This window comes from Crocuta crocuta, unplaced genomic scaffold (genome assembly GCF_008692635.1).
Source record: "Crocuta crocuta isolate KB4526 unplaced genomic scaffold, BGI_CrCroc_1.0 scaffold318, whole genome shotgun sequence".
Classification (NCBI taxonomy): Eukaryota; Metazoa; Chordata; class Mammalia; order Carnivora; family Hyaenidae; genus Crocuta; species Crocuta crocuta.
In genome coordinates, this window is record NW_027531425.1 from 2,487,423 (window position 1) to 2,497,290 (window position 9,868).

General features: G+C 46.7%; 1 protein-coding gene across 3 annotated transcripts in view; it reads right to left on the reverse strand.

The window, feature by feature from the left end:
* Positions 1-444: 444 nt before the first annotated feature.
* LAX1 (lymphocyte transmembrane adaptor 1) overlaps positions 445-9,868 on the reverse strand; it is a 10,643-nt gene continuing 1,219 nt past the window's right edge. Inside the window, exons 1-6 of one of the 3 annotated variants that reach the window (XM_077772134.1) lie at positions 9,550-9,740; positions 9,150-9,334; positions 6,347-6,456; positions 5,809-5,913; positions 4,922-5,007; positions 445-3,092 (exon numbers count right to left, since the gene is read on the reverse strand). In XM_077772134.1, the coding sequence (XP_077628260.1) occupies positions 2,295-3,092; positions 4,922-5,007; positions 5,809-5,913; positions 6,347-6,456; positions 9,150-9,244 (1,194 nt within the window). In that variant the 5' untranslated portion in view covers positions 9,245-9,334; positions 9,550-9,740 and the 3' untranslated portion in view covers positions 445-2,294. Of the gene's footprint in view, positions 3,093-4,921; positions 5,008-5,808; positions 5,914-6,346; positions 6,457-9,149; positions 9,335-9,549; positions 9,741-9,868 lie in introns of those variants that run through there. The other 2 variants (XM_077772133.1, XM_077772135.1) reach the window with 2 other exon arrangements.

Below are 9,868 nucleotides of genomic sequence, written 5' to 3' on the forward strand. Positions count from 1 at the left end.
GTATAGTTAACATATAGCTCTGTGGTGTCTCAATAGTGATTTTTCTTTTCCACTCATTTCTTCTATTCTTATTCAGAATTCAGCTGGAAAGACAGTTCATTTCTTTCAATTCCATTTTATTCATTTATTGGTATGGATTCAAGAATATTTTGTTATTTGAGTTATAAATTTATATCATAATTATTTATTTTCATTGTTGAAATTGTTCTAGCTTTGCCCCTAGGTCTTTTCATTGACTCCTTTGAGATATTTTCATCTTTTCTTGTCTTTTCTTCCCTCCTTCTTTCTTTTTCTTCCTTCCTTTCCTTCTTTCCTTCCCTGTCTCCATTCTTTTTTCTTTTCTTTTCTTTTCTTTTCTCTTTTCTTTTCTTTTCTCTTCTCTTCTCTTCTTTTCTTTCTTTTCTTTTCTTTTCTTTTCTTTTCTTTTCTTTTCTTTTCTTTTCTTTTCTTTTCTTTTCTCTACAAGAAAGTCAAGTCCCTCCTGTGTTTTCCCAGTCCCAGCCCTAGAACTAGCCATTTTTCCAAGGAGGTCTGGTTCCTTTTATTGAGAATGATATTTAGAAACCAAGACCTGAGTGCTAAGTGTGCTCATTGTTTCTAGGGTGTCATTGCTTCTAGATGTTCTAGAGGACAGAGCTAAGAAATATACATATACTAGCTTATGTATATACATATCTATATTTATTTCAGTATCTATTCATATATATATATATTAAACAAGAGTTCCAGCTATACCTCCAATTCTAGTTCATCAATACCACAAGTTCATTGTAGCCTCTTCTACTTGGTCACCTCTTTTCCTGATAGTAAGAAATCTGCCTCTCCTTATCTCTATTACTTACTTATATATATTCAAACTTAGTATACATTTAAAGAGTATCAGAATTGCTAACCTATCCTCCTCTGAGATACAAATTTACCAACTAGAGTACAGTGTTATGTACAGTTTTTTTGTGTCTTCATCTTACAATTTCAAGTGAAAACATGGTTTTCCAATGTTAATTAGGTTAGCTCCCCCCACCCCCTTCAGTGAGGCTATATCATACATTTGTAATACTGTTAGGTTTTATTTGTCTCAATCTGCATTCCATCATGGCTTCCCCTGACGGTGTAGTTAATTTAAAAACAATTACATACAATAAAAGTCACTCGTTGGGCTATACAGTTTTTTTTGTGTTATGACAAATTTACAGAGTCTTGTATCTACCACTGCAGTACCAATACAGAATAGCTCCATTACCCTAAAAATTCCTTTGTAATAAACTTCTCCCCTTTCCCCAAACCTGACAACTGCTGATCTGTCTTCCATCCCTATAGTTTTGCCTTTTCCAAAAGGTCACATAAATGGAATCCTACAATATGTAGATTTTTAGGTCTAGCTTCTTTTACTTAGCAAAATGCACTTAAGATCTGTCCATGTTGTTGCATGAACCAATAGTTCATTCCTTTTTCCTGCTGGGTATAGACAACCTCATGGTGTGGATATACCACAGTTTGTTTTCCCATTTACCTGTTGAACGGCATCTGAGTTATTTCTAGTTTGGGTATTATCAATAAAGCTGCTATGAATAGTCATATATGGGCTTTTGCATGAACACAAATTTTCACTTCTCTCGGGTAAACACCTAGTAGTGGAATGGTGGGGTTGTATAATAAATGCATGCTTCTAAGAAACTATCAAATAGTTTTTCAGAGTGGTGATTACACTTTGCAATGAATGACCATGCCTGGTGTTCCACACCTTCTCTAGCAGTTTGCTTGTCCACACTCTTTTTCAAGTGGAAACTGTTGCCCCACCCCAACTCTGACCTGTCCCTTCTTTTTGGCCTCTGCTTGAATTACAAACTAATCTTCATTTTTGCTTTCCAGCGTGCTGGTATCTGTGAAGGTAACAATTTTAGATTGCTTCATTTTTCCACTGGTGGGCAAGAGTTCTACGACTGAACCTCCTATGCACCTGCTTCATGTTTCCACTGGGCACTAATGTACTGTTGCATTTTGAATCTACTAACCATCCTCGAAGGCAGTTTCAGCAAACACTCTTCGGTTGGGATGAGAGATAACAGCACCCTGCTTCAGAAGAATTCCTTTCTGGCTTTCCCAGACCTTGGCTTTTGTGAGTTCCTTAACGCCTGTGTATCTCAGCCCCTTTGTAGTCTCCCTGAGCAAACCCACTGAAATACAAGGATGTTCAAGGGTCTTTATCAGACCCCGTGGTAGCCATGGATCTGGCAGGAGAGACCACTCCACATTGCTCTTTGGCTGGTGCTGGGGCCTAGTTCGTCAGGAAGAAGCTACACATCTGGCCCCTGCTTGGAGTCCCTGTCTCCTAAGTTGGCAGGTAACACATTCTCGTAGTCACTAGAGGTCTCATTTGACATTTCTTCCCCATGTTTCATCTGACTAGTCTTACTCTGTGCAGATGGCTGGTAGGTCACATAATCCCCAAGCGCCGGGAACCTCCCTGACTGCATGACAAATTGGACGTGGGACCCTGGACTGCCTGTCCTGCCTTCTACATGGCCTGTGTTTGAGGATGTCACTTCTTCCGCAGCCTGCTGCGGGTTCCCATTGGCATGTGCCGACGGGACGTTTTCATAATCTCTGTAGCACTGAAAAGCCATCCAGGGTTGCTTCCCCTGGATGGCCTCAAGATTCAACCCTGCCATGTTGACATAGTCATTTGAGGTCTCAGAAGAACTATCCTCATTGCTGAGTGGGTCATCGCTCTCCAATCTTAGAGACCAAAAACGGGTGTGGTCAGTGGCATTCCCGCAGTCCTCCTCCCTTTCCTCAGTAAGCTCTGGCTTCTGCTCACTTGTGGGGGCAAAACCATTCATGGGGGTGGTGTCGGCAGAAGCCAGAAGAGTCTTAGCGATCTGTTCTGTGGTGGAAACGTTGATGTAATCTCTCGAGTCCTCTGAAGAAATGCTCAGGCAGTCTCTGGCTGCACTGACATTGACATAGTGTGCAGAGGGAGGGAGGTCCCCACGCATCTGGAGCCCTGTGGCATTGTCATAGATGCCCACCGCATAGCTGTTGGCAGGATAATGTTCTCTGTGCACCCAGAGGACACTGTCTGCTTGGGAGGGCTATGAACAAGAAGAGAAGGGAACTGATGGGATGAAAGCAGAAATATGGGCAAAGCCTTCCTACTTCCCCAGCCAGTATCACTCTCTGATAGCTCCTTTACTTGTTTCTTCACCTTGGAGAAAAATCTCTAAATCGGGGGGCTCCGACTACAAGGCTTTAGATACTAGGCAGGTATGAGCCAAGTGGAAAGCATAAGCGTAACGACACAGTGTAAGTGTTAAGTGTAGCAACAGTGTAAATGTGTAAATTGCTTCTGGTTTTTGGCCACAGTGTGAGTGTGCAGTGGGGAGTGTGTAGGGGCGAGTATTATAAACTGGCCAGAGCCTACTGTCGCAGAGCCCACTGAGAGTCAATGTAGGGACTCAGCCCCAGACTCGGTGCAAATCCCAGCCTCACTACTCTGTACTGAGTTGGGGCAAGTTACTTAATCTCTTTGCCGCCTTACTTTCCCAGCGTGTAAAGTGAGGATAATCATAACACCTATGTGACATAGGTTTTTGTGAGGAGTAAATGTATGACTATGTGCAAGGCACCCAGAATCGTTGCTGGCACATCAAAAACACTAACCAATGCTTGCCGTTATTATTAAAGGGACGGCTGATGTGTAGACTCAGCTAATTACGGTCATTTAGGGATGCCGATCCGATGTTTCCAGAGCTTCTGACTTCTCAGGAAAAATCTTCAGGCTTTAATGTGAAATCTTTTAGATTTTTACGTGTTGGCAACCGGTTCTAAATGTTCTTTACACACAGCACAGAGTCCAAGCCAGCCAAGTTGTGGCCTTACATGGGTTTGGCACTCCAAATGCAAAAGCCCCTCAGGATCCCCCCCCCCCTTCCGCTGCCCCTCTGCCGTCACCCCCAATGGCTGGAACTCACTTTGCCAGTGGAGTTTCCCTTCCCTGCCCTTCATCAGCCGCGCAGGCTTGCTCCCCCAGGAAGTGTTAGAGGTGGGAGCAGAGTCCAAGGACAGGGTATGTGGGAGGAGGGCGGGGAGATGGCCACATGGTACTTGAACCTAAATCTTGGCTAGGGAGAGGCTGGAGAGCAGTGGGATCAGCAGCAAGACTGTGCTTACTTGAATGATCGCAAACGGAAGGGACTGATTTTTCGACAGGCCAGGCCGACAAGAACTTATCTGTGGAAATGAGCCCTGCTGAGCTTCAAAGTCCTCCCTTCACAGTCTCTGGGGCCACACTGCTGTGGGAGTCCTCCCTGCGGGCTGCCTTCAGAGCCTGATCGCAGGACGTGTGGGGTTCTTAGTACTCATTATACTCCTCCCCTGGTGACCTCAAAAAATATCCCACGTTTGATCACATTTGATGCCAGCCACAATGCTCAGTGATCTACAAATATACCTGCCCTGAGGATAATTGAAACAGTTTGGCACAGGCGCCAGAAGTAATTACCACGGGAGGGTTTTTAGGGTGTTTTGAGCGCCGATGGCATTGTTTGGAATGCTTGTGTGCCCTCCCTAGGTGATTCCTTGCAAGGGGACAGGACTCATTTGGATAAACGGTTACCTGTCTTGGTGAAAATAATCCATTTCAGTTCTAACACCATGTCCTTGAATACATGTGCCCTGGTGCCTTGCTTCACATTACAAACGCCTGCTCCTGTATTTCTCAATTTCTCTCCCTGGGCAGTAGGGAGATCCTGAGGCTAGTCTTTCCAATTTATTAATAGGGCCGGGGGGTGGGGGGGGGACTGCCAAGACATGTGGTTTGCAGGGGGAAACGAGATCTGTGACCTGAACTCATTTCCCTCAGTTCTTCTGCCAGAAACGCCTCATTTCTCCCAAGGGACTTGTCCTTTCCCTTGACTCTTACCACATGCTCAGAAGGAGGGCTCTCAGAATTTCTGGACAGGAGGCTCTCGGTGCTGAAAATTCGGTTACTCCTTGATGGGCGTCTCCCTGAAATGACAGAGGACAAACCGTGAGGACAGCTGGCTGGTGCCCTGAGCGCTTTGGCCCAGACAGTCTCTGCATTGTGGGGTGAAACGGGTTTGTGTGGTGTCTGGTATTTGGAGCCTGGTGTTCTGTGGTGAGAGGGTCAGAGCTATGGGTATGACATGCTCTGAGGCTGGGAACTGTTCCCAGCTTCTAGCAGAGGACTGGAGGACACTAACTAGCAAGGGGCTGGGGAGGCTGAGAAGTTGGCGCCTGGGGCGAGTCTTCCCGGCCTGTAATGTTCTCCTCTCTGTCTTCCCCATTCCTAGACACGCCCATCTGTCCTTTGCTAACTTCACATCAAGAAGAAACAGAACCCCAACCTTTTTATAGCCCCTGAACTCCCCTTTTAGAGCTTTCTAGGCCCCCAGTGGAGCTTCATCTTATCCCATCTTCCTCCATGCTCCCCAAAGGGCAGAATGTCTGAAAGTTTAAAGAAAGCTGCCTCTGTGGGGCGCCTGGGTGGCTTAGTCAGTTAAGCGTCCGACTTTCGCTTAGGTAATGATCTCGGGGTTCATGGGTTCGAGCCCCGCGTCGAGCAGTGCTGACTGCCGGCTCAGAGCCTGGAGCCTATTTCAGAGTCTGTATCTCCCTCTCTCTCTGACCCTCCCCTGCTCTTGCTGTCTCTCTCTCTCTTCTAGAAATAAATAAAAATATATATAAAAAAAAAGAAAGAAAGAAAGCTGCCTCTGGGTGGTGAGAGGTGCATTCTGGGTGTAGAAGTTCAGTAACATCTCAGTCCATGGATTAGAAAGAAAAACCTACCCTCTTGCCTCTGGGGCAAAGAGTCATAAATATTTTTGGCTCCTTGTCTGGGTCGAGACAGAGTCAGTAAGGGCATGACAGTAACTCGGAAGTAAGGAACTTGTCCTGCAAGACAATGACAGAGATGGAGATCACAGCAGAGGCCAGTTGCACAGAATGTGGGGACCTTTGGGGATGGGATGATCCCTAAAAATATTCTCCACCCTCACCATGTAATATAAAATATACATTTTCACACATGCCCAATTCCATCCGAGCTAGAAGCCTCGGTCGACAGAAGCAGGAGGAAGAAATGGGGAGGAGGAGGTGGTGGGACACGTGAGTCCCAGGGCAACGGGCTTTCAAAATGGAAGTCCAATCAGCAGTGAGCCTTTTGGAGACATAGCATAGACTCTCGAGTGACACAATGACCGGTGTGTCAAAGAACAGAGGTTTCCCCAGTGGGATAGTTTATCCCTGGAGAATAAACTAGGCTGTCGATGCCAGGTGAGATTATTGATCCTAGGGTGTCTCAACTTCGGGCAAACCAGGGACTCACGCCTCTTCAATTTATTCCAGTTCCATAGGCCGTAGAAGATCATGGTGGTCAGGAGGATGGCGAGGAATCCCGCAAACCCAGAAAAGATGGCGGTGCCGTGGTCTTTATCTCTGTGAGGAAAACCAAGTGCCAGTTGAAGGAGGCTGAGGAGGCTGGAGAAGATGCTCCCAACAGGAATTGGAGCCTGGGGACTTGGAATGTGAGGCTGGGCGAAGGGAAGCTGGGGTGGGCGGGTTGGAGGGCTGAAGAGAGGGATTTCTCTGCGAACAGAGGGAAATTGGACACCGGAGAAGGGTACTATCCCTTCTGAATGCCTCCTGGATACTAGGCCCAGAAAGACAGGTATATGACCTCTAATATATCAGAGGTCACACAGATAGGAAGGAGCAAAGATGGAATGTGAGTTGAGGTCTGGAGGGACCCAAAGATCGTGCTCTTCCTACCACACCACACTATCCTCCAAATTTGCAAGATCAGCCTCCTCTGCCTGACTTCCCCACATTCCCTACTCCTGGGCTTCCCATCCTGTGTGAAAGAGGGGTTACCCAACACATAGGGAGGGAGCTACTCTGTGACCGTCCAGCTTGCAAGCACTTGAGCAGCCCCCACGGACCAACTTGTGGAGCTGGTCTCCAAGCAACCTTTGTTGTTTCATGGAATGTAACCAATGCAAAAGAGAAGCCGGTTTGCGCTGCTGGGGATTCCCTGACAGGGCTGGGGGTGCGGCTACTATAACAAAAAGAGCCAGTGGACGTTACAGCAGGAATCGCTAGGGGACCTGCTACCTCCAAATATTAGAAACTCCATCAGCTACTAGGGAAGGTTCTTGTCCTCCTGAGTCCTACACTTGTTTACCCAATTTATACTGGACATTTCCACAAGGCTGCCCAACGGACACCTCCAACCATATAGGTCTCAAACAGAATGCCCATTCTTCTCTCATGAGCCTGCTTCTCCTGTGGTGTCTCCCATCATCTAGTGGCTCAGTCAGAAACCTTGGAGCCACCTTTGACTGCTCTTTTTCTTCCACACCTCACTTCTCGTCAACCAGCAGATTCCATCTGCCCAGTCCTGGGCATCTATCCCAAACCCAGTCACTTCTTGCTCCTCTAGTGCCAACCCTCAGTCCACATGGACCTTTGCAGCAACCTCCCTAATGCATTGACTGGCTTTCACTCTTGACCCCAGCATGTTATCTTCACTCATGAGCCAGCATGATCTTCCTAACAGTAAACCAGATCATGGCCCCCATCTTCCTGTGACCTGCATCATTTCCCATCACACTTGGGATAACAGCCACAGTTCTCACCCAGTGAAGACTTCATGGCACCTTATGTTCTGGCCTCGGTCTATCTTCTGACCTCATTTCCTACCACTATCCGTCTGACTTTGACAGCTAGGATTCCCGGCTCTTCTTCGTCCATGCAAAGCGTGGTTCTGCCTCTGACCGACAGTGCCCTCTCCCAGGTGTCTGCATAGCTCGGTCCATCGTTTCCTCAGGTCTCCTCTGAAATGTCACCTGCCCAGACAGGCCCTCCCAGCCCACACTCTATTACTCTCAGTCCCCTTAACTCTGCTCTGGTTTGTCTTCCTACACTTAAGACTGATTGACATTATATTATATATCCATTTGTTTATCTATTAAGATCTGACTTTTCCACTTGACTGTAAGCTCCGGGAGGCCATGGACTTGTCTATCCTGTTTATCTGGTGCCTGGAACAGTGCCTGGTACTTAGCAAGGGCATGATGAATATTTGTTGAATGAGTGAGTAAATTAATAAACATAAATGAATATAGAAGTAATTACTTTTGGGGGGATTCCAAGTTCTGATAACTTTATGAATTCATTCCCCATCAATGCTCCTATTGCAAGTGACATATATTCGTTTGGCACGGTAATAACATTTATTTCCCTAAATGACAGCAATTTAAAATTTATTGTTGTTGGGGTGCTGGGTGGCTCCATTGCTTAAGGGTCCAACTTTGGCTCAGGTCACGATCTCACAATTTGTGAGTTTGAGCCCCTCTTCGGGCTCTGTGCTGACAGCTCAGAGCCTGGAGCCTGCTTCGAATTCTGTGTCTCCCTCTCTTTCTCTGCCCCTCCCCTACTTGCACTCTCTCTCTCTGTTTCTCAAAAATAAAAGTAAACATTAAAAAAATTTATTATCGTTGAATTGCACTGTTATCGCAGCACTGAGATTTATACCCACCAGTGTTGCTAAAGCTTCAACTGCTGATGGACTTTTTATTTTTGTTAGTACGATACTGAATGTTTTAGCCATAAAATTTATATCCACGATTAGTTCTGTGAGATTTTATATCCTAAAGACATATCTTTATCACATCTATGATTGCATTTTCCATTCATGGAAAGTTTTTAGGACCTAAAAACACATCGTTGAAAAAAGTGGGCCTTTTGTTTCCATTATGGTAGGAGCTAGTTTTTTGGGGGTGTGGGGAGAGGCAGTGGTTGTTGGGTCCTGAGACAGGAAAGATTGGGGACAGTGATGGACTGGGTGTTGGGTGGTAAGAAATCCAACCGGGCCAGGCAGCAAGCTCTGGAGGAATCCTGTGTTATCACAACTACACCCTGCGACTCCTTCTCTTCAACACCTACTGCTTTCCTCCCAGCAGCCCTGAGTAAACTTCTCTAAGCCTGGAGTTTGGTGGTCTCAGTGGACCTGAGCCTGGCTGTGAGGGCTAGGAGCCCTGCTGGGGTAGAGCCCCCTTTCCCCCCAGGGTCCACCAGGGATGTGTGTCTAAATCAGGGGAGGTTAGAGCTCACCATCCCGAGTCACTCACCTGTCCAGGCTGCCACCAGTTTCCTGCAGAGTCCTGGCCTCCGAGGTCCCCTGTCTGATTTCTGAAAGGGTCGGGGTGATCATATCCATTTCCATGGGGACCTCTGGCTTCAGCTTCTCCTTCTAAGGCTTCTCTCAATTGTCATCAGCTAGTGCATGTTGCCCCTTCTCCTGGGTCTTCCCAAGCTGTCGACCCCCAGGAGCAAAGGCAAAATTAGTTTGTGTTTTACACAACATCATAACCACTTCTTTAAGTAGATAAGAATGATGGACACCCTCCCCATCCCCATGTTTTCCAATCTTTCTAGAACTTTCCCCCAACAAACTTTCTACCTTGCATCTACCCCTGAAATGTCAGGCTGCGCTGACCCCAAACACAAAAATGACAGGTTTGCTTCTACCTGGATGTGGCAACAGTGCCGGAGGCGAGAGCTCAGCCCACTAAGGTGGTCCCCCAGCCAGGTGCTTCAGGGAGATGCTTCGCTCTCTGCCTTCTGGTGGAAGTATGAGGGCCAAAGAAACTGCCGAAAGGCCTGAGAGAGGCTCTGCGAGAAGCCCATCCTCCCCCAACCCTCAAAGGAGCCAGAAAAGAGCAAACATTTTGCCAGAATGGAAACAGAGAGTCGTCACAGGAAATGACACCACCGATGTTCTAAGGAAGCATGGGGCACAGGAAATGCTGCTCAGCTATAATAAGATAGAAGAAACCATGTCTCCACG